A 26,130-nucleotide genomic window follows, 5' to 3' on the forward strand; every position below is an offset into this window, starting at 1 on the left:
CGATTTTTCAAACCGATTTTATAATTGTTCATTAGAAACATATGATTGGCTGTATAACTTGATGAAGGCGGTCCTTGTTTTATTAGAGATGTATATATACACAACACCTTAACTAAATGACTAACATTTCAAAAATGGTCATATTGATTGAGTGTTTCTATTTTTGGTCAAGAGACACACATGTCATTCATATTCAGGCCGAGAACGAATTTACCCTAAAATTAATACGTATATTGCGTGAAAGGGATTGTGCAAGATAAATGGCTAGAATTTTAGAATGCCACTTGAAAATGAGGGTATATTGGATAGGGAGAAAATTCAGGCCTCACGGTCATAAAACTTTCGAGAATGATTTTTATACTCAGACTCCAAAATCAACCTTTCAAATTGCTGGATTTCATGTTTCGAGCATGAATTTTGTGGTCCGAGCACTGAGCAAAGTTTTATGCCTTTAAGGACAGGTCGTCCAACAGTTCAAACAGTCGTTGGGTTCTGCCCGAATATGACAAAATAATTATACATTCTGCACCTACATACGGGCACCAACGTTGATATTGGTTTCGTCCGTTCGAAAAGAAATCTAAGTGAATACAAATATATATGCGGGTTACGTTTTGGATTGTTGTCGTTAAAGTATATGATAAACGAGTAACATTTTAGTACAAATTACGTATACATGAGGATTTTGTATAATTTCAAATGAGACAATTATCCACCAGAAACCAAATAATCAATTATAGGTTAATGTAATATTTTGACTTATCAGTCGTATATAACGAATGTGTATATATAATTAGTTGATATAGTTGTGAAACTTATTTAAAATGATGATATATATTCAAAAAGTCAACCAAAGGTATATTCAAACGGTCATTTTGGAGAAACAGCAGGACCAGTATTGATGGATCGTCTTGGATGTTCAGGAAGAGAAACGGACATCAGTACATGTTCATTCTCAGGATGGGGAAGGACGTCATGTCAACATAACCAAGATGTTGGAATATCATGTGGTAGATACGATTATTTCTTAGATGATAATAAATTGTTTCAAATAACTTGATTAAAAGTACTTTGAATATTGTCACGTATTCCAAACTCAAACGATTTCTTAATTGGTTTTGAAATTAACAAAACAGGTCAACGACAAGGCATTGTATATCATTAATGCATTGTTTTCATTTTTTTAGTGTTTTAATCATTGACTTGGCTTGATAATATAAGCAATTATTATTTTTGTTAAATTTAAAAAATAAATTGTGAGGCCTTTAAAGATGATGTTAATTTTTGTTGATGGAAATGTAACTATAATCTGGACATTCTAATGCAGAAAGGTCTCCATTGATATTACGTTGACATCGTAAACATTTACCTTGGGGACCTAGAATATCTATCACACGTATATATTTTTTTTGTTAATCTAGGATTTTTTCTTAGTGGGTACATATTGGCTACTCAGTGCAGTAAGAATAGAGTGACGTTACGTCGAAAACGAATGACCAAGCTATATGATAAGAAACATAAAAGGAAAAATAAACAAAAACATCAGCTTATAAAAAGTAAAAACACAAAAATATCGAACTCCGAGGAAAATTCAAAAAGGAAAATCCAAAATCAAAAGGCAAAATCAAAAGTCCAAACACATCAAACGAAACACATTATTAAATCGTCAGTTTTTTAAAAACTAATAGTTACGTTGTCAGTTTAACATCGACTTATGAGGTTGAATATCTCTTTTGGTTACCCCCCTCCCCCTATCTCTACGTCGTAACTCCAATCCCCTTCCTTTTCATGAATGTGACCTACCGAATTAGACTATTTACCAAATTATAATAACACGACGGATGCCACATGGGGAGCAGGATCTGCTTACCCTCCAAGAGCACCTGCGACCACCCCTAGTTTTTGGTGGGATTTGTGTTGCTTTATCTTTAGTTGTCTATGCTTTTTCATGTGTACTACTGCTTGTCTGTTTGTCTTTTTCATTTTTAGTCATGGCGTTGTCAGTTTATTTTCGATTTATGAGTTTGACGGTCCCTCTGGTATCTATTAAAGTACTCCAAATTAGAAAAAAAGGAAGATAATAAAATACGACAATCTATTGACGAAGTACTTCATTTTGAACAAGCACTGAAAATCTTTGTCTCCATCCTGCTCTTATTGTGAATGTTTTTAATATGTCTGTAGACTCACAAATCCTTTAACCACTATTTTTTCAAACATTCATAAATAGCAGATCCTATTATCAAATTTGTTAATTTACATTTAAGATGCAGGTAATTCTGAAGTACGTCTTGTTGGTGGTAGTAGAAATGAAGGTCGACTTGAAATTATGTACAGTGGAACATTTCGTCCTGTTTGCAAATATTACTTTTCAACATCACAAGCCAGAGTAATGTGTCGACTTTTAGGACTGGATGACACGTGAGTTGTTTCTTAATTTCTAGAAACTTTAAAAAACAAAACCCACACATATTGCTCGTAGCTATTACACGATATGTTACGAATTAAAAAAAGACGTTCAAAAAACTCATTTGCAAAACTACCATTCTACTGGAAAAGCCGACTGCATGTTGTTAACATTTTTTATGTAAAAAAAACTTTCTTTGAAATAGAACATATGCCTCTACATGATTTGAGGCAACTGTTCCTATCTTCAAAACTTCTTTCTTTTTGAATCATCTAAAAATATGTTGTACTATTACCAATGCTATATCGTTTATACTTTGTTTTGGCAAGGAATCCAATCATCACAAGTGGAACCAAATATGGAGCATTCAGTGGCAGCGGATACATGGTAGCCATGAGAAGTTGTCCCAGCAATGCCGTGTCTCCCTCACAATGTTCATTAAGATACGGTTCTCCCTCTTATTGTAGAGGTGCGCGATATGGTTACCCGAACTATGAAACTATTTTGAAGTGTGGTTAGTAAAATTATCAAAATATCAGAATTGAAATATTGAAAAGAGCCTTGTCATTTCTCCCTGTTTCGAAAGGTCAAACAGACGCGTTTATTTTTAGAAATGTATGTATTTCGTGTTCTGCTGCAATGTTATATTGATGTAGTACGTTTAACTCACATGTATTTATCTTAGTCTTTATTACAGGTTGGTCCATTATATGCAACATGTATACGTTTCAACGAGGACTTAGTGTATTAACTGCTGCTAAATAAAGGCAACAGTAGTATACCGCTGTTCAAAACTCATAAATCCATGGACAAAAAACAAAATCGGGGTAACAAACCAAAACCGAGCGAAACGCATTAAATATAAGAGGAGAACAACGACACAACACCGAAACGCAACACACACAGAAACAGACCAATCATCAGAAAAAACACCACGAGAATAACAAATGTTACATGAAAACCAAATACATAAATTTGGGATAGACAAGTACCGTGCCACGTCTTATCTCAATATCTCAAAAATAAGAGAAAACACAAACGACTCAACGTTAAAATGCAACACAAAGAGAAACGAACAATATTATAACAATGACCATCTTCCTGACTTGGTACAGGACACTTTTAAAGGGGAATAAAAGTGGTGGGTTGAACCTGGTTTTAAGGCATATATGTTCGAAACACTTAACATACCTGTACCGTATATTTATTTACTATTTTTTTATTTTTTTTAAATTCATATAGTTTTCGATTTACAATGAAATTAAAAGTTATATTAAAATACACTAAAAATAGCAAATATTATTTTTTTTTGCGAAAAAGGCGGGATAATATTTAAACACGTTAAAAGTCCGATTAATAACCAACAATTAACTTGAAATGCAATTTGACCCAAAAAACCATCCTCCTTAATCATGTTAATTTCGACAAGTGTTCTGTTTTTTAAGCATTCTAAAGCTCTTTAGTAACGTCTGCCCATTGTTTAAATAAATGTATACATGTAACATAGTTTCAAATATAGCCAACCACCCGTTGCTACTTTGGTTATGCAAAACACAATTAACGAGTTTTTCTTTTGAGAAAAAGAACAGTTACATTTGTTACTTATGTATTCTCTATGATAAACCATTTTTTCTCTTATATAGGCCAAGCACCAGCCTCAAATGTCAGACTGGTAAATGGCAGCACCCAATACGACGGAGCTGTAGAAGTATTCCAAAATAACCAATGGGGACCAATTTGTGACAGCAATCTTGACATCAATTTAGCAAAAGTAATTTGCCGATCATTAGGAAATACTGAAGAGTATGTAATTTGTTGATTTTATCTTATTATGAAAAAAACCCTGCAAGAATCAATGTTTATATAATAAGATAAGCGCTACAATATTTCTTTGCAAACAAATGTACAGGAACATGTACATTTACATAATTGATGGTTTTAATGGTGCTTAGCGATAACAATATAATGGTAAACATAGCTTTTATTTCTACGATATTACGAAATGTCACCAACTTGATTGTTAATCGAAATGTGAATGAAAACACTGGTTGCAGACACTATGTGTTGAGTAATTCAAATTTTAACAAAACAGCATTATGATAACATCAACAGTTACCTTCCTTGTAACACCACTACTTTACATAAAACCCCTTTTGAAAATGCATGTATATTATCATATATCTGCTGTTTCGTGAACAATTGATATATTTCTTTTAAGAACAAGGGTTTAGCAATAACTATGGTGAAACATATATTACTCAAATCAAAAAGTAAATAGTTATAACGACATAACTATAGTATTTCTCCACCGTATGAAATTTACGCACGTTTTTCAGTTATTTGCCTCTTTTGTTGCAAATTAAAAAAGTTATTAACGAGTTTCGAAAAAGTCTACTAAAGTCTTTTTTGTATTGTGCTTGAACATAAATCGGTAACTAGTAATTTCCTTTTAATCAAATCAATATCAATTTGATTGATACCACCTCATGTAGTTCCATACGGCCATCAAGGAGGGTTAGCTCTTAGACTTATGTTAATGAATTTTCAGGGGTCAGCATACCTTCTGTTTTTTTTGTCCTTAAAGTAGCTGCAAGTAAGATTGTTGACGTATTTATACCTTTAAGGTTGTCTAAAAGTGTCAATATCGGACTTTGCTAATCTATGAATTGCACGTTAATCTAAACGTATATTTCAGATATGCCGATATCTTCAAATTGCCTAAAAATCATAGTAACACTAGACATTATGTAATGTACAATGTTCGATGCGGTGGGACTGAAAAAGACGTTTGGAGTTGTCGACGCAGTTGGAATATTCGCACATGTTCAGAGCAATCTATTATAGGAGTTTCATGTGGTGAGTATTATATCAACAATTCATCATATGGAAATTACGTTTTTTGTATCGTAAAATTTGTTACATATTCGGACCTAGGACTCAGACTTTTTCTTAACTAAGTTTTATTGTGCATATTGATGTTTTTTTCTACATTGTCTACGGTAAAGGATGAGTGTTGAAATCTCACGAATAAGGTTTAACCCCGGCGCATTGTTTATGCTTGTCCCAAGTCACGAGCATCAGACCTTTGGTAGTCCTTCATGATTTTTAATATTTGTTCATTATATATTTCGGCGTTAAGTATGACGTTCATTATCACTAATCAAGTAAAAAAAATTGTTTCAAGTTTAGCTGAAGCACCCCGGCGGTAGCTGGATTGTTTCTATTTTATTTGTCAATATTATAACTACCACTTGGTCAATACCTCAACTGGTTGGCTATTAAAACTCGACGCTACCTTTAGCAAATTATTAACTTTAAGTATGCAAATATGGAAAATGTTTTTTTCATTGAAATTAACAAAATTGAAACAAACATGATACTGTAAAATACATGTAAATTCGTTTTTTATTTTTTTTTTTTAATTTTTTGTGCTAACGACATCTCATATTAAACAGTCATTATGTACACATTATGTATATGTCCAATGATTTCTTAGCAGCACTCAAGTTGTTCTGTTTAACTACTTATTTTTAAGTAAGTGCCTTTGTAATATCCAATCATATTCCGTTACCCAGGGTGCCTTGTGTTGTTTAATTATGTCGTTAGCTTTCTGTTGGCGATCTATATTTAACAAACTGTTGTTCAAAAAATATTCTTATTCACTTGACTTAATTTATTCCAAGATATGCATACATTGACATATAAAACATACTAGGTTAATCATAATAGCATTACTATAAATAATATGTATTGAATATAATGATATCTTTTACAGAAACCCGTATTCGTTTACTTGGCGGGACAAGTTTTGCTAACGGACAGTTAGAGGTTCGCTACAATGGACAGTGGGGTACAATGTGTTATGATACGTTTGACAAATCTGAGGCAAACGTAGTATGCAGAATGCTTGGATTTGAAGAAAAGTATGTTAGTTTCGTATTCAAATGAATTATTCCTAGTGATAAACAGTGATGTGTTTTTGTAAAAGACGAATATTGATAAACAAAAACACAGCTCAATTGTCTTTTATAGTCACGTTTGATGCACACAATACAACAGACCACGGTATAGACAAGCTAATATTTTATACCTTGCGTATTTAATGTATGATATAAATACAAAAAGAAAACTTAATAAGAAAATTTGATTATAACATTATTGGAAAACGTTTCATTTTACTAAAGAACATGACTACGTTAAAACTTGAGGGAATGACATGTAAAAAACAACTAACTACAAACAAACAGGCACTTGTTGTATCTGCGTCCTCTAATTTGAATTTTCTTTGTAATATTGTAAATGAAAAGGAAACAATTAAGCTCATCTTTGATTATGATTTCGAATAATCTTCATCAAATTTCAGAAATGCTGGCGTGGCGAAGTATGGATATAGTTCAACCCCTCTCATAAAGGATGACCTCCACTGTAGCGGAACCGAATCTGATATATCAATGTGTAGCTACAAGGGTTGGAATCCAAGTACTTGTACGAATAATCACACTGTTGGTGTGAAATGCAGTATGTATTACAAAAAATGACGTAAAACTAGAAGTGTATTAAACTTTACCAGAAATTTACAATTTAACCATTGTTTCGCGTCATAACAGAACTATTTTGATGTCATATATCAAACTTCATGTTGCTGCCCTATTACCATAAGTTCAATTGAATTCTTAAAAGCAGCACTCATAGTACAAATAATCATACAAATGTAAAATTGGAGATTGAAAAAGTCGTACAAGATACGAGTAAACATAGATATATATATAAGTAAACAATCATAGTTATTTTGCTATGAACTATACATGTTTAAATCATAAACTCGTAAAATTTTACTATTCGTGAATTGTTATTCTTATAGACTTTTATGGTTCACCAAAGCTGTCGTTATTTCATGTTGTTTTATAAAAAAGGAATGTGGATAATGTGAAATCTTCTTTCAGTTGAGACATTGTTTATTTACACACTGAAACTAAATTAATGCGATTCTTTGTCTAAATTAGATATACCAGTCCGTTTATATGGAGGTAGGAAACCAAGCGTAGGAGCAGTTGAGTTATTAATTAGTGGAGTTTGGAAACGTGTTTGTGATCATAGTTTTACCAAGAACGCTGCAGTCGTGATCTGTCATTCACTTGGATATCAAAATGCGTAATTTGTTTTTTGGTTAACATATTAATTTTCTTATAAAAAATTACAAGAATTTCTGATGTTTAAAATAATTAGTTATTTCCAAATATTTTTGAGCAATACATTTTTCATAATGAAAAATGTCAAGTGCGAGGTAGAAAATAAAATAAATATAACACTTTTCTCTTTACATAAACAATACCTGAAAATTGATTGATCGTATAATATAGTTTGATCATTTTGCATGTGGTTTTTCTGGAGGTCAGATTCCGTTAGATGTATGCTATAAGTCTATATCAAAAAGCCTTGAAATAGTGGTTTATAATCAATAATTCTGATTGGAAAACGTTACTTCTATCTGGTGTTTGATGTTGCCGTTTGCTAGTTTCTAGTAATCACCTCAATGAACACGAACAACTCATTACTTTTTGTTTTCAAATCAATGAGTTTAAAATTACTTCGTATTTCTGGTGAAGGAAACTCTGTTTCGCGATTTAAACGTAGAAACTTTATTTAGAAATATTTGTATTTACTTATAGTTGATTATTTATACAATTTGTCTTCAAACTTCAATTTGTATTCATAAGATTAATTAAATGCTAGAGACTGTGCCAATATTTGTATTAAGTATCGTACGGAATTAAAACCTGATTGTTTTTAGATGAATTACGCTAATATGTAAAAGTTTCATAATTGCAGCGCACCAGAAATAATTACCATGAGTTCAATCGATGTAGGACAGGATCATACTGCCGTAGATGATATTCAGTGTTCCGGTTCTGAACAGTATATAGCAGACTGTAGTATAAGTAATTCACAGAACACCACATGTTCACCAAATAACACAGTGGCTATATCATGCAGTACGTTTTAATTTCACTTTACATATAGATCGTCGTACATACACATTTATATTAATTCCATCGGGAAGTGGAAAGTTCAATCAAATGGTAACGTGTCTGTGTTTCCCCTGACTGTACAGCATAAACCCTTGAAAAAATTACTCGTGAAAAAGAGGGAAATCAACCTATAACAGTAAAACTTGCTGTACAAACGTCTTGTAATTGGATTTTTTTTTTAAATATCGTTCCTAAAAAGGAAACAATTATGCTCATCTGTGTTAATAATTTTGAATATGCTATATCGATTTGCAGAAATGCAGGCGTGGCCACGTCCACTTGTATGGTTATACCACTCTCCCAAGTTAGGGGAGGGTTGAGATTCCGCTGACTTGTTTAACCAAGCCACAGTATGTATGTATGTGCCTGTCCTAAGTAAGGAGCCTATAATTCAGTGGTTGTCGTTTGTTTATGTGTTACATATTCATTGTTCGTTCATTTTTTGTACATAATTAAGGCCGTTAGTTTTCTCGTTTGAATTGATTTACTTTGTCATTTCGGGGCATTTACAACCTAATTCTTGTGTGGACGAGGCGCGTTTTTGGCGTATTGAACATTTTGAATTTTAAACCTGATGAATTTTGTTATCTATTAATGATGTGTTTCTTTGTCTAATATGTTCTCCTATTTATTTGTATTGTAGTCCTGTTATATTATGTTGTCATTTCAATATTATATTTAACATTGCCATTAAAGTGCGAGGTTTGGCATGCTACAAAACCAGGTTCAACCTACCATTTGTCCCCATTAAAAATGTCCTGTACCAAGTCAGGAAGATGGTCATTGTTATATTATTGTTCGTTTCTGTTTGTGTTACATTTTAACGTTGCGTCGTTTGTTTTCTCTAATTTTTTAGTGTAAATTCACATTGCGATAACACGTGTCACGGTACTTGTCTATCCCAAATTCATGTACTTGGTTTTGATGGTTTATTTGTTATTCTCTTGGGATTTTGTATGATGCTTGGTCCGTTTCTGTGTGTGTTACATTTCAGTGTTGTGTCGTTGTTCACCTCTTATATTTAATGCGTTTCACTCGGTTTTAGTTCGTTACCCCGATTTTGTTTTTTGTCCATGGATTTATGAGTTTTGAACAGCGGTATACTACTGTTGCCTTTATTTATTCTGTAGTTTCGGCTTTGTTGCAGGCCGTACAGCGACCTATAGTTGATCTCGACTGTGTCATGTTGGTCTCTTGTGGCGAGTTGTCTAAATGGCATATTACACGAATACGAGACGTAAAAGTTATTTCTACATAATTATATTTATACAAGCAAACACTAATATAGACCTTCTCCGCTTCGACAAAAATCGTAAAGCCGAAGAATACGTTTGCCAATGAGATACACATATGTCAGCTACTTAATGCATTGGTTATACTTGTTATAGCAACGAATGTTAAACTTGTGGGAGGAAGATATCCAAATGAAGGAAGAATAGAAATACAACACAATGGTACATGGGGATCTGTGTGTAATCATGCATTTACTGTGCAGGATGCTAGAATTGTGTGTTCTATGTTAGGATATAATAATCCGTAAGTCACATTTGTAATACATATTTAGCAATAATCAATATCTGAGTATGTATATCTTTATTTAATTATAGGCGAATAAATTTACTCTTTTGGGGAAATTGCCGGTTAAATTTTTTTTTTTATTATTTACTAGGGTTTTTACCATTTGAACCTATTTTCTTCTTTCCTGACATGTGACATTACACGGAGTAGGAACTGTAAAACCGTAAAACAATGGGTTCGTTATGCTTATCTATTAGATTTATATTGTAAAATTTTCGGTTTTCTTGAAGAATTATACATACTGCTGTTTTTCTAGGGACTATATCATATGTATCTATATCACAAGTTTGAAGATTGAAGTTTTGTTGAAAATCGGGTTAATAAGGGCAGTTACTGAAGTTTCCTAGAGACAATTTTGTGCATGTACCTTTACAGAACTATTGCTGCCAAGCTCTGGTACAAGTATTGGTATAACGTCTAATGTTAGATGGTTGCATTGAAATTGATAGCGTGTTGTTTTTATACGACCGCAGAAATTGAAATTTGTTTGGTCGTATATTGGTATCACGTTGGCGTCGTCGTCGTCTGCGTCGTGCGAACACTTTTAGTTTTTGCACTCTAACTAAAGTTTTAGCCAATAGAAATCTTTAAAATTTAAACACGAGGTTTATGGCCACAAAAGGAAGGTTGGGATTGATTTTAGAAGTGTTGGTCCAAACAGTTAAGGAATTAGGGGCCAAAAAGGGTCCAAATAAGCATTTGCTTGGTTTTCGCACTATAATTCTAGTTTAAGGCAATAGAAAAGTATGAAATTTTGACACAAGGCTTATGACTACAAAAGGGAGGTTGGGATTGATTTTGGGAGTTTTGTTCCCAACAGTTTAGGAAAAAGGGAAAAACAAGGTCCCAACTAAGTCCTATTCTTGGTTTTCGCACAATAACTTAAGTGTAAGTCAATTGAAATCCATGAAATTGAAACACAAGGTTTATGAACACAAAAGGAAGCTTGGGATTGATTTGGGGAGTTGAAGTCCCAACAGTTTAGGAATTAGGGGCTAAAAAGGGGCCCATATAAGCATTTTTCTTGGTTTTCGCACCATAACTTTTGTATAAGCCAATAGAAATCTGTGAAATTTAAATACAAGGTTTATGACCATAAGAGGAAGGTTGGGATTGATTTCGGGAGTTCTGGTCCCAACGAATTAGGGATCAAAAGGGGCCAAAATTAAACTTTGTTTGATTTCATCAAAAATTGAACTATCTGATATACCGAATCTAACTGTGTATTTAGATTCTTAATTTTTGGTCCTATTTTCAAATTGGTTTACATTAAGGTCCAAAGGGTCCAACATTAAACTTAGTTTGATTTTAACTAAAATTGAATTCTTGGGGTTCTTTGAGATGCTGAATCCAAAAATGTACTTAGTTTTGTTTTATTAAGGGCCCAGTTTTCGAGTAGGTTTAAATCAGGGTCCAAAATTAAGCTTTGTTTGATTTCAACAAAAAATCAATATATGGGGTTCTTCAATATGCTGAATCTAACCATGCATTTATACATTTTTAATATTTAGGACCGGTTATCAAATTGTTTCACATTGAGGTCTAAAAGAGGGACGAAAGATACCAAAGGGACAGTCAAACTCATAAATCTAAAACAAACTGACAACGCCATGACTAAAAATGAAAAAGACAAACAGAAAAACAATAGTACACATGACACAACATAGAAAACTAAAGAATAAACAACACGAACCCCACCAAAAACTAGGGGTGATCTCAGGTGCTCCGGAAGGGTAAGCAGATCCTGCTCCACATGCGGCACCCGTCGTGTTGCTTATGTGATTACAAATCCGGTAAATAGTCCTATTTCGGTAGGTCAAATTCATGAAAGGGAAGGGGATTGTAGTTACGACGTAAGGAACATATCCGATATCATTTGTGAAACGGTTATTCCATAACGGTCAACCAACTCGTGATGGCGTACGTAAAATTTACGAAGGGATGATTTCAACTTCACCATTTGGAACTCTTGATTTAGTAGCTTCCTTGTGAGCAGTAACCCTCTATCAAGAAAATCATGATAGGAAATGCAAGCACGGGAATATCGTATCAATTGAGAGATATATACCCCGTATGCAGGTGCTGCTGGAATGTTGCTACTTAGAAATGGAAAGTTCACAATTGGAAAGCTGAAATCATCTCTTTTGTCGTAAAGTTTTGTATTCAACCGACCCTCATTGTCAATTTCTAGATGTAAGTCAAGATATGAAGCTGACTTAACTGTATCTGTAGCATCCTTTACCTCCAATTCGATGGGATAGATGCGTTCCACATAGTCACCAAATTTTGAATTGTTTAGTGAAAGAACGTCATCTATATAGCGGAAAGTAGAGTTAAAGGATATTGCTAACTTCTTATCTTTCTTCCTAAGAAGTTCCTGCATGAAGTCAGCCACATAATAATAAAGAAACAAGTCAGCAAGTAGAGGGACACAGTTAGTTCCCATTGGGATGCCGACAGTCTGTTGAAAAACACGTCCTCCGAACGTAACAAATATGTTGTCAATCAAGAAATCAAGCATCTTGATAATATCGGTTTCAGAGATTGAACTTTATTTGATTTCATCAAAAAATGAATTCTTGGGGATCTTGGATATAATGAATCTAACCATGTATAAGATTTTGGATATTGGAATACCACAAAAGGATGGTAAGAATTGTCGTTGGGAGTTATGGCTCTAACCGTTAAGGAATGAGGTGCAAAAAGGGGGGACGGGTTTCCAGGTTAATGGAAAATTACGAAAGTACAAAGCATTATTTAAAAGCAGTGTAAGGTTGGTAATTGAAACTCATTTTACTATCTCACTTAAACTGCTCTTATATAATGTATATTGGAAATTTGCCAAACACTTTATTATTAATAAATTCCATTGGAAATTTACAAAAAAATTTAGGTTGATGAATTTAATTGGAAATTTACCAATATTAAATGTTGCATTGAAGTTATCTTTCTTTGTCCAGAATAGTAGTTAAATTAACTTAATCTTGACTGTATGACATTTTATCTTTTATGATGTATTTAAATGAGTAGTAATTGTTGAAAACTCCATAAGAAATTTGAATTGAGATTATTTTTGGAATAAGGGAAAGGGGGAAGTGAAAAAAATTGGCGCGGTTCAATTTTTCTTATTTCAGATTTCAGACCTTTCTTCAAATATCAAAAGGATTAATATTCAACAGCATACTGGATTGCTCAAAAGCAAAAAAAAAAAAAAAAACAATAATTTTTTAGTTCATTAGACCACATACATTCTGTGTCAGAAACCTATGCTGTGTCAACTATTTAATCACAATCCATATTCAGAGCTGTATCCAGTTTTTGAATGTTGTGTCCATACTAGCCCCAACCGTTCAGGGCTCTATCTCTGTGGTCGTATAAATCTGCGCCTTGCGGAGCATCTGGTTATTTTTATGTTTTGCCAGTATAGATCAAATATTACTTTACAAATTTTCGTTTTAAGGACATAAACAAGAAAGAAAAAACTAATTCTGAAGTTTATTTTTTTTTATAATTCCATCTTATGTAATAATGCTGTATTTTCATTGGATGAGAAAAATGGTATTTTTCACCAATTTCTATATATTGAGATTTTCATTTCTCTGCCAGGGTGTTTGCCACACAGTGGTTTGCCATCAGGGAATTCCATGTACCGGGATAAATATTTGCTAGCAAATACCATGGCAGATGGGAAATTCCCTAGCAAATACCATGGTAGTTTGGGAATACCATGTATAAAAATAACTGCATGAATTATTTCTCTTCTAATATGACAAATTCATGGTCATTCTAAATACATGGTTCCAGATGACATATTTAGGATAAAAAGCATCATTATTGAATTTGGAGCGAATGACGTAAACATTCCGGGAATGACGTCATAATTTAAGCTCAACGGAAAAGAATTGACAACCGGTTACATACAACTGGAATCCACTTGTATTACGCTACATAAAAAAAAATTGACTGCGCAAATAGCACAGCTGCAGTGTATACAAAAATAATACATTCAAGTCGAAACTTCACATGATACCTGATTATAATAAACCTTCTGAGGTGGAAAATTCGGTGGAATTAAATAATTATATCATGCTTACAAGGGGTATTTGCCAAAAATACCTAACGGCTTTGGAAATTTGTACCTCTCAACCGGTATTTTTGGCAAATACCCCTTGTAAGCATGATATATTTGTACAAAAGTTATAATAAAATATTTGGATAAACTGTTTCTTCGCAAGCGATTTTAAAGATGTCAAGAGTCTAGGTTTTTCATATGAGTTGGATGTATATTGATTAAAAAGTTTCTGTCACTTTCCTACTGAATGTTTTGCCTTTTTCACATGATATTTTGATAGCTTAACATCGCGTTGTGTTTGTTTTAGATATCCAGAAGTATGTTCGTCGTGTTTTGGTATGGCTAATGATAATTCAACTCGATACAATGTGAACTGCTCAAACGATGAGTCTGATATTTCTCAATGTATAGATAAATGGGAAGATGTTTCTTGTCTGGGTGATGCAGGAGTAAGATGCAGTAAGTGCTACTATTAAATTGATACAAGCTAGTGTGTGGTAATGAAAATTAGAGAATTACAACTGTCTTGCAAGATGATGTTTTGTCGCAAGAAACATTTTAAAAATATTGACATCAAAATGTGGCATATTTTGAGGTGAATAAAACTTCTAATGTCAAATAAATGGAATTTTACAGAGTTACTTTTCCAAAGAAGATATCCGGTATCAAAGATTTTGGACTGGAGGGCTAATCAGTATATATTATTTATCTAGGTGCGCATCTCGAGCATTGATCTCATTTAAGCTTGATATATACGCTTGATAACGATGAATATCATTGTGATCACATTGTTCTTAGGCGTCTGTTAACCATTTTGATACAAAATTCTATTTTAAACCTTTTCAATTTATATTAAAATCATTGTACTGCATTTGCATATCCATGTTTTTATTTGATAGTCATCACATCCATAACTAGTGGCGAAAAAATACTGTTATTTTGTTTGTACAATCTACACGTGAATTCAAGCAGGAGTATATAATCTTTAATTAATATTGTTTATTACAACAGGAACCCAGGTTCGACTCCAGAATGGAGCTAATCCATCGGAAGGACGAGTAGAAGTATTTCATAACAATCAATGGGGATCAATCTGCAGTGAAAACTTTGATAAAGCTGACGCAAGTGTAATTTGTAATATGCTTGGTTTTAACCGATTGTAAGTGTTATAATATTCTTTATACATGATATATCAGTAGTTCTATAATCATGATAATAGTCAGACACATTATTTATACTGTTGAGGGTCCAGGGTTTCCCCTGGGTCAATTATTTTTTTCGCCACCTCTTTCGCCAAAACAATATATTTTTCGCCACTTTATTATTTTTTTCGCCAAGGAACACAATATATTTTTCTTTTAAAATTTTCCTTTTTTCAGCCCCCCCCCCCCTAAATAAGAAGTGGTTTTTACAACAGAACGAAGCATCTTATCACTTGAAATTGATCCCTCATGTAAGGTGTAGTCATTACATTGAAGGGTTACTCGCATGCCAACCTTTTGAATATATTTCGTCATAACGACAGTTTTCTTTTCTAGACCATCGTAAATAAGTAAAACTATATGCTTGAAACAAGTGTGTCACTGAAACGACTTTGGAGTACCCACTCAAATCAATTATCTATATGAAAGTTAAATGATAAAGTTTTAAATCAGAGACCTTTCTTGCTTTTGAACATTTTCCGTCATAACAACAATTTTCTTTTCTGGACTATCATTAAAAGAAGAAGAGGCAGCGTAAAAATTTTGCTTCAAACACGTGCGTCGCAAAGTGGTTAATAGTTCCCTTTTGTGACATGTGACAGAAGCCATTTAATCATATCATTTTGTCATATTATAACAATCAACACCTTTATTAATTAGTCCTTTGATGTCGATAGCTATGAGTTCAATCAGCTGATTATCGATTTTCTGTCAAAATCTTAACGAGTTCAAGGTGAATTCCGAGTATTGTCTGATTGGTAAAATCAGAGAAACCCGAAAAAAGTAAATAAACAAGATGGCTGAAAATAAATCGTTTTATTTATTTCTTTCGCCAAATTCTTTCGCCAATGACGAATTTTAATCGCCAAAATTATTATTTTTTCGCAAATTGCGAAAATGGCGACCGCCAGCGGAAACCCTGTGAGGGTCTGTTCATCTGGTTGTCGATCCCAATCGTACGCACCATTGAGTTAGAATAACTTCAACTAATAATGATGAGTTGTGTCAACGACATATGTTCGTATGCTCTATCGAATTCTTATCATATCTTAGTCTATGTGAATTTTTATGAAATCAGTCTCAAAATAAATTTTCATAACAGTCGCTCCTTAGTAACGTGTCTCAGATTATCTAAATCTAGATGTATGTATGATGGTTATACATATTTCTAATTCAATCATGTTGCAACGAGTTCACCACTTATGACATGACTAAATGGTATTCAAAGCGTAATTTTTATAACTATTCCATATCAGTCCAAGCAAAATGGAACCTACTATAACACGTGATGCAACATTGAACGAATCAATCATATAAGTTAAAACATAATTGGTATCTTATAACGTGCATACCATTTTTTTATATTCGTACTTTGTTCAAGTAAAACTTTTATGAACTGAAATGAAAGTGTGAAAATTATCCTAAAAGGCGACATAGAAGCGACATAGTAACGCAAAATAACATTGCAATTCTTGAATCAAACATTGCATATTCAGACAACGTAAACATTGATGATATATGCAAATTTAATATTCTGTCATCGATGATTATCAATATGGCATTATTATTCACGTTGAGAGATCCATAAAACGTCCAGCCATCTTGAAACTTGTTTAATGTCATAATGACTAATTAAACCCATAAATGGCATCCACAGAAGGTCGTTGTGGCTGCCACAGGCATTTTCATGTTTATTGTAGGCATATCATCATTAATTTGTTAGTTATGTAGACGCATGCGAATGTCTTCAACAGTTGAGTTAAATAGTCATAATGTATTTTAAATTGCCCAATTGACTTTCATTTATGCATTTTGAAACTGTGAATAATTGTATTCTTTGAACACCAATGCAAGTGTGATATGTCATTAAATTGCGATAAATGCAATTGAACACAAATGCAAGTATATGTAACATGCATAGATTTGATTTTATTTTTGGTGTTTAAACACCACTTTTAAGCTTCACTTTTGGGCTATTTCATGGCAGTCAGATTTTATTGTTGGAGGAAGCAGGTATGCCTGGAGAAAACCACAGACCTTTGATAGGAAAATTTACAATCCTAGATAAACAACGCGGCATAGGCAATAATGACATGTTACACTTTTTATATATTATTATTCAGATATCCAAAGATTTACAAAGATTCACGTTTTCTACCTGGTAATGGACCAATATGGATGAATAACGTTGAATGCTGGGGAACAGAGGAGGATTTAGCTGAATGTGAATTTGACAAATATGGTCGCAATAACTGTAATCATTCGCAGGATATTGGCATTTCATGTGGTAAAATACTCGTAGTTTAGAGTTGTATTTCTGGAGCTCTAACAGTAATAGTTTGATAGGTGTTCAATAGTGCATATTTTTGTTTAGACGTGTAACAAGTTTGCTTTTTATGTTTAAATAATGATAGTACATATTCCATCTTCCTTTCACAGAAAAAAAACCTTCATCAAGTACGCTCTACTTTAGTGGCATGGGTAGCTTATAACATTCTATGCTAATATAAAAAACGACATAAGACGTATAAATTCACAGCACGAATGAGCTATGCAAGGTCGTTTGACTCTTTGTTCTAGTCAACAGGAATTTTATGCAGATCTTTCCTTCATCTAACATGCAAGGCATGATCAAATCGTCTAATATAATGTTTACGATATCCAAGATATTTTGACATTTATTACATATCATTGTCATTATGGTTCTGTTTTTTTTTTTCATTCATGAAACCAATTTATCATAGAATCGTCAACATAAACTGGCATATGAATCACTCTTCATCGCGCTAATCTTTATCTAAACATTTTTTTAATTTAGGTATAGGTGTGAGATTGGTGAATGGATCTGCCTACAATGAAGGACGAGTAGAAATATTACATAATAATGAATGGGGATCACTTTGTGATGACACATTGACTACCGAGGATGGTCAAGTTATATGCAGAATGCTTGGACTAGACACTGAGTAAATAGAAATAATATTAATTATTGATATGCGATAGTACGATATAATCATATTGAGCATAATAGAGGACGAACGATATCAGAGGGAGAGTCAAACTCATAGATTGAAAATATACTGACAACGCCATGGCTAAAACTGAAAAAGACAAACACACAAATAGAAGTACAGAATACACTACAAAAAAAAAAGACTATGCAACACGAACCCTATAAAACTGGGGGTGATCGCAGGTGTTCCGGAAATGACATCAATGGAACCAATTTGTCTGCACCATAAACGCATTTCGACAATCAATGTATCTTCAGTGATGTGATGCTCGAAACCTTCTGAATGGAAAACATGTCCTCATTTCTGTTTAAATTTGTCACTTCAATTACTTTGTGTTCCTTTTAAACACGTACCCAATCGTCCATTCTTCAGAAAACAGTTTAAATGAATCGTATCAGCGAAAATTGTCAAAGAATAAGGTCAAAGATACCAGAGGGACATTTAAACTTCGAAAATAAACTGACAACACCATGGCTAAAAAGACAAAGAGACAAACAATAGTTAACAACACACAAAATTAGTAAAAAAAAAACCACGAACCTCACCAAAAGCTAGGGGTGATCTCATATTCTCCAGTTAGGTAAGAAGATTCCGCTGCACATGTTGCATCCGTCAAGTGACACTAATTATACATAGTTGTCATATTGACACTATTATTTTGTTAAATGATATTTTTTTACTTCTAGGAACGTGACTGTGTTGTCTTCCGCGTATTTCGGAAGTGGAACTTCAGAAGTAAAGATATCAGGACTAAATTGTACTGGCCTAGAAAATCACATTGCGGCCTGTAATTTTACTGGTTGGGGACATCTCACGTGTAAACAAAATCATGCTGTTGGAATTATTTGCGGTAAAGGTTTCAATTAGGAATTTAATGCTTCTTTCTATAATTAATTGGGACGTAAAAGCGGTGAACGACACACATGTGTATAGAGCGTGATAGCGCTTCGTTACAATAACGGACACAAAACCAACGCTTTTGTCCGTATTTATCAACATTCAGCATCATTTTGTTAATTTCATTTTTTACATTTGTAGAAAAAAAGTAGAACCAAAAAAATCTGAACTCCGAGGAAAATTCAAAAAGGAAAAGTCACTAATCAGATGGCAAAATCAGAAGTTAATCATGTTATTAGTGCATACTGAATTTGACATATATATATATATATATAAATTTACAAGACCCAATGTATACGTATAATTATAAGTTTTCTCAAATATTTGTAAAATAATAACAATTTTAGTAATTTATCAATTTTCTATATTCCATCAACCTTTTGTGCGTTTTGTACGCCTTTAATACGTGAAAATACACATATCAAATTTAAATCTTCTTATAACTGTATCTAGTCATTTACATATTTAAACATAGATACTTAAAATATTCTTTCTACTTTCCCTAATGCAGGCGGTACACAAATTCGACTAGTAAACAGTGTTCGACCATCAGAAGGTCGGTTAGAAGTTTTCCATAACAATGCGTGGGGAACTGTTTGTGATAAGAACTTTGACGCCACAGATGCTGCTACTGTGTGTCAGATACTAGGATATAATACAAGGTAAAAGAGAGGCGAGCTATACCAAGAAACATTCTAACTCATAAGCCGTATGTAAGTTCAAAGCAAAATAAAAAAAAACAATGACCCCAATGGAAATCGGCGGTGATCGAAGACCTTTGAATGTTTTCGTACATTAATTTTAAATGAACTCGTGCAGTGTTCTAAAAAATCTGTAAATGTTTTATTAAACCTAAAACTACATTAAAACCAGTCATAGATTTTATCGATAGAAAATGCTGTACAATAAGCACACAAACAAATCATCTTTCAAGTCATGCCTAAAACTCTAGACGAGTGTAATATTCACCTGACAACAACACCATATGATATGTCAAGTATTGTTTTATGTAAAGATTTGTTCCGAAAAAAGACATTAAATATTTTTTTTATTGAAGCGTAACATTTAATTTCATCTAAATACACATGGGCTTATTCGTTTTATTATTTAGTATAACCTTTACTTAACAGCAACCCTTATTTCATTGGTGGTGCATATTTCGGAGAAGGCACAAATAGAGTATGGTTAGATGAGCTTGCATGTAATGGTACAGAGGACGATATTGGAAAATGTGGATCCAGAGGATGGGGTGTATCACAGTGTGGACATTCTCGTGATGTCTCTGTTATTTGCGGTTAGTTCACATAATTTATTTCGATTGAAATAGAACAAATACGGTCAGAACACTTTATTAGACTTTCGCTGAATTGTATTTTATTTTGATTTTGTTGATTTCTCCGAGCTCTTTGTATTAATTTGTTTATTATGCACCTGAATACGGAAAATATTTGTCCTTTTTGAATAGCAATTTTTAAAACAATAAAGTCGTCAAAGGGTTGGTATTTTTTTCCCCAATACATATGGAGTTACGTGTTGTAACATCCATTATTATGTATATCTCTGAGTCTGCGCTAATTATTGTTATATCGAGACTTTTATCACGGTGTTGTTTACAAGGCGAAAGAAGCACGTCATATTACAATCTATAGTCAACTACATTCATAGTAAAATTAGTTTGCAATCACAGTGCGGACATTCGCATGATGTGTCTGTTATCTGTGATTAGTTCCCTTTATTTATATAACATTATATACTAGCATTAACTATATCCAGTTTGTGAACAATAGAATCATTTGAAATCTTTTTAGAATACTGCATCTTTTACAATGAATCATTTAATACTTTTATTTAAAGTTAAGTACACAATAGATATGTTTATTAACAATAAAATACCACAGATCACCACAAATGCAATGAGGTACCAGCAATGATGCTACATTGTGTGCATGGTTCTATAGCTTAGTAATTTTATTAACCAGATCAGCATAGAACTTTGAAATCAACCGCTCGTGCAATTTGATTTACATCGAACGGCAATATTCTTCATTGAAAGGGTTTCATCCTATGATAAAAAAATATTTTACATTGTCTAATATTGATCAATCGAGACTAAAATAATATCAAAAACATAATCATTTTATGTACACTATAGATTAAATTACTATTTTAAACATTTACTATATTCAAGCAGCGCTTTTATGTTATATTCATGCCAACAGTTTTAATAATTAGCTATATATGTAATATAATATCCCCGCATTTCGCGTTCAATGTTCTTGTTTTAAAGAAAAATGGACATAATACTTTTCTTTTAGATACCATGGTTAAACTAGTTGATGGAACAAAACCATCTAATGGACGTATCGAAATATTTCACAATGGTGAATGGGGTACAGTATGTGACACATCATTTAATGCAGCTCATGCTACTGTTATATGCCGGATGTTGGGTTATAACAACTCGTACGTAACAAATAAAGGCATAATACATCTAGTATATAGATTTTTTCTATATACACGACAGACTTTTCTTTTTAATAAATCAGCATTTATTGATTACAACTTTTGATGTCATGTGTATGATATATAACATAAACATGACAATTTAAAGGGAGAATATGTTAAAGATACAACAACTCGACCATAGACCAAAAATAGCAGAAGGTCACCATCAATTGGTTTTCAAAGCAGTGAGAATATCCCGCATCTTGAGTCTAGCCCAAGCTGGCTTCCTAATCATCAGTGTCCTAGTTAAAATGGACCTGATACCTAACTCCAGAACATGAAAATTAACTTAGATTAAAAAATGAAATACAAACAAAGTCCAGAGCCTCCTGCTGACTGGGGACATGCGGCGGTGTTAAACATGTTTTTTTAGATCTCAAACCCCCTATATCTCTAGGCAATGACGAAAAAAGAGACACACAACAATACGCACATTATCATACCTTCATAAACTATACAAGAAGAACATGCGTATATAAGTTTTAAGATAAAAAATGTATACCAAAGCAATGACAGTTATTATCCCTATATAACAAATTCTCTTAATACGGTAATGATGTTTGGTTTATATTTGTGTGTGATATTTAAGAAAAGGCAATGAAATTTCAAATGACAACACAACAATAGTTTTTTTATTTAAAAAATATACGAGGAAAAACACTTCAAGTATCTACTTTGGAAGTACCTCATAATAAAGTATATCCAAGCAAAAACAAATTTAAATCAAAAGGTTTCTACTCTACGTCATAAAACACAATAGGTTGAGTTGATAAATTATCCGATAAAATCTCTTCTTTTGTTTTAGTTACATTTACTTCACTTTTTTTCAATGTTGTATCTACAGGGATGCTTCTATACTAAAAACACCAGTGATATCACAAGGCAAAGGCAAAATATTTTTCGAAAATATAAACTGTCTTGGTCAGGAAATGGACATAGAAGACTGTACTTTTTCAAACTGGGAAAATTCACATTGCAACCACGCTAACGATATCGGAATCGACTGTGGTAAGATTTTGTTTCCCTCTTCATCTTAACGAAACGTATTATAAAATGGTTTGTAATTTGTAGGTTATAATGATCATTATCGGTATAAGGCATAGAAGTGTGAACGCCCAACAGGCCTTTTCTTTACAAAAGACTTATACGTTACACATGAATTAGATGTGCATATTAACATTGCCTCGATGTGTTTCCAAGAATAAGACATAGTATATCTTCATCATAATTTACATGGAAAAAAAAATGAATTTGAAAGTTCCTTAAAATTAAAAAAAAAAAGTTTGTATAATGCATATATATATATTGTGTGCTTGTATTATGTTTTTTTTTCAAATGTTGCCGACTTATCCTTTTAAAATCGATTTGTATAAAGCTACTAAGGTCAAGCTCTATGGTGGACGAGGCCCATTCGAAGGAACTGTGGAAGTATATCATTCGGGCAAATGGGGCGAAATATGTAGCAACGAATTTGATGATAAAGATGCCGCTGTCATCTGTAAAATGTTGGGATATAAACAGGGGTATGTACAGGTGTACAGAATAAGTGATATCTTCATTAAGAAAAATGAAGTATTGTTCAATGCTAACCTATTTAATATATACACATTTTAGTTATTCAATTCATTTTAACACCTGTATGTCAAATGCTTTAAAGTAGTCTAATTTATCTTCTGTTCAGTATCAATATGATTGAATTTTATGCGATTGTAATACATGTGAAAAGTAAAATCCCAAATACTGAACTCAGAGGAAAGTCAATTAGGAAAGTCCATAATACATGGCAAAATCAAATAACAAAACGCATCAAAAACGAATGGACAAGAACTGTCATATTCCTGACTTGGTACAGGCATTTTGAAATGGAGAAAATGGTGGATTAAACCTGGTGAGAGACAGCTATAAAACCATGTTTTATTAATCATGTTCTGCATACGGAAATGTTTGTACCAAGTCCGGAATATAACAAATATCTTACACATTGTATGATGTGTTTGAGCTTTTGATAAGGGACTTTCCCATTTGAATATTCCTACAATTTGGTATTTTCACTATTTTACTTTTTACTTTACAGTAATTGTTACCATGTCGAACAATACAAGTAGCATTCACAAGCTGTCATTTGTTGTGTTAATGTTAGAATCAATCCATGCAAACTCTTATAACAGTACTATATTTTGAAGGTCGAAATCACTTCTTGTCCGGTAGACAAACAAAACTTTTATTAAGTCTTATTTTATAAGGAACATTCGAGTAGCAAATTCAACATTTAGCAACAGTACTGGACTGGTTTGGTTAGATAAACTACAGTGCATGGGTAACGAGGAAGATGTTGCACTTTGTAAATCAGATGGGTTTGGAGTAAAAACTTGCAAACAGCAGAAAGCGGCTGTATTTTGTGGTCAGTTTATTATTTGTGTATATCTATATTTAGAAATTATACGCCCATATGAGAACTAGGTAACCAATAGCGATTCATAATTTTTAACTATAAGTATCCAAAGTTAAGCTTGTCAATTGTACTATTTAATAGACAACAAACAATTAAGAACTTTTTAAATACAATAAGTTTTAGTTATTTCTTAAATACGCTTTGATAGTTCACTATTTGCCATTCTGGGTACACACTGCACATTTCCACTTTGAACAACATGCAATATATTACATGTATATTAAACATATTTTTATCAGTGTTGCGTATTAATCTTTTGTATTTCAATTATATTATTAACACAAAGTGTGATTAATACATGTAAGATGCCTTATTTCCTTTTACCAAACTTTGAATTTTTCGAAAATCTAAGAATGTCCGTATCCAAGGAATAGATTACCTTGACCGTATTTGGCACAACTTTTTGGAATTGTGGGTCCTTAATGCTCTACAACTTTGTACTTGTTTGGCTATTTTGATCTGAGCGTCACTAATGAGTCTTATGTAGACAAAACGCGCGTCTGGCGTATTAAATTATAATCGTGGTGCCTTTGATAACTATTTTTACTCCTTATATACACATTATTTAACATAACCTTAATAATCTAGAAAATATTTAATAGGTCAAGATACCCAAGTGCGACTCCGAGGTGGTAAAGTTGGAAATGAAGGATTAGTTGAAATATACAATGGAAATAAATGGCATCCTGTCTGTGCTAACGACATTAGTATGGATACTGCAAGAGTCATCTGTCAAAGTTTGGGTTTTGCCATGAGGTATGTTGATTGTAGGTAGAATTTTAGAAATTAAATTAAATTTACTGCCCTACATTTTAATCTTTTTCGCAACTATTTGAACAATAAGTTTTCCATCAAATTTCCAATCATGTTAAAACTGTGTTTTCTCTTATAACATGGTTTTCCAAGTAATCACTGTCAATTTGCATTGAAGAGATTAGTACCGGTGCATAATTAGAGGCTACGTTATTTTTGTTCGAAACATTTAATGAAATTCTAATACGTATCACACGTACACAGTTTTTTTTTAACATGCGTATAAGTATACAGGACGGCAAACATGATTGGAAAAAATCGAGTCATAAAGTTCAATTATATTTTTTTCACCTTTTTGACAATGGACAACGATTAGGGAACATCCGTGTAGTTTTCACGACACACCACTACCACATTGTTGGCAGCTTTGTCGACTGGTACAAACACAAACCGCTTTGAAAAATTAAAGTCAGACTTTGTCATTACAACAAAAACAGCTATTTGCATATCAGCACTAGTTGGTACCATGATTAATTTGCAGTTTACAAATAAAGGCATCAATGCAACGACGTTTACTTGACATTACTAATAGCCGTCATAAATATTAATAATATAAAAATCTTCCCAGGAACTCTATATTAAAATATGACTTGAACAACATATACTGATGATATAAGGTATTTGAAAGTACAAATAGTGGACAGAAAACATCTAGTATTATTGCAAACGGAAACACGGAGTTGTCTTAGAGACAACCACCCGAGAAAAGTGCAGAAAAAAGCTTTAAGCAAACCATCAGTTTTATAACGCAGCAAAAAGTTACACAACCGCAGATGGGATCGTGCCAAAACTGATATGAATGCTCGTTCAGTGCAATAGACACCACATTTATTTCCGAGACATAAATCAATCAAAATAATTTAAACTGGAACAATTCTTCCGTATGATAATTGAAGTTCTGTAAAATAATGTCCCATTTCATCTCAGTGTTAGTACAGATCCAATACTACTGAAAAGCACGTCATTCCAGACAACGTTACTGACTACAAATCCCGTGAAAACTCGCTGTACAGGGTCTGAAATAGATATTGGACTTTGTACTGTGAATGAATTCGAATCTAAATGCGGCAACAGGACCTATCAGGGTATACGATGTCGTAAGTAAAATGTTCAATTACAATATTGTCGATAGAGAAACTCAACTCAAAACACATTGTACCC

General features: G+C 32.9%; 2 protein-coding genes across 2 annotated transcripts; both read left to right on the top strand.

Annotated features, from left to right (window-relative positions):
- The first annotated feature begins 901 nt into the window (after positions 1-901).
- Positions 902-14,562, top strand: LOC134727974 (scavenger receptor cysteine-rich domain superfamily protein-like). Its single transcript, XM_063592372.1, has 11 exons — positions 902-1,010; positions 2,268-2,421; positions 2,737-2,921; positions 4,051-4,210; positions 5,103-5,263; positions 6,183-6,330; positions 6,771-6,925; positions 7,411-7,558; positions 8,237-8,400; positions 9,825-9,972; positions 14,394-14,562. Exons 1-11 carry the CDS (start codon positions 902-904, stop codon positions 14,560-14,562), a joined length of 1,701 nt encoding a protein of 566 aa, XP_063448442.1.
- Positions 14,563-17,765: 3,203 nt separating this feature from the next.
- Positions 17,766-23,885, top strand: LOC134727975 (neurotrypsin-like). Its single transcript, XM_063592373.1, has 8 exons — positions 17,766-17,769; positions 18,107-18,254; positions 18,989-19,152; positions 19,711-19,861; positions 20,330-20,493; positions 21,515-21,662; positions 22,549-22,712; positions 23,779-23,885. Exons 1-8 carry the CDS (start codon positions 17,766-17,768, stop codon positions 23,883-23,885), a joined length of 1,050 nt encoding a protein of 349 aa, XP_063448443.1.
- Positions 23,886-26,130: the final 2,245 nt, after the last annotated feature.

The sequence above is a fragment of the Mytilus trossulus genome, chromosome 8 (genome assembly GCF_036588685.1).
Source record: "Mytilus trossulus isolate FHL-02 chromosome 8, PNRI_Mtr1.1.1.hap1, whole genome shotgun sequence".
In the NCBI taxonomy this organism is placed as follows: Eukaryota; Metazoa; Mollusca; class Bivalvia; order Mytilida; family Mytilidae; genus Mytilus; species Mytilus trossulus.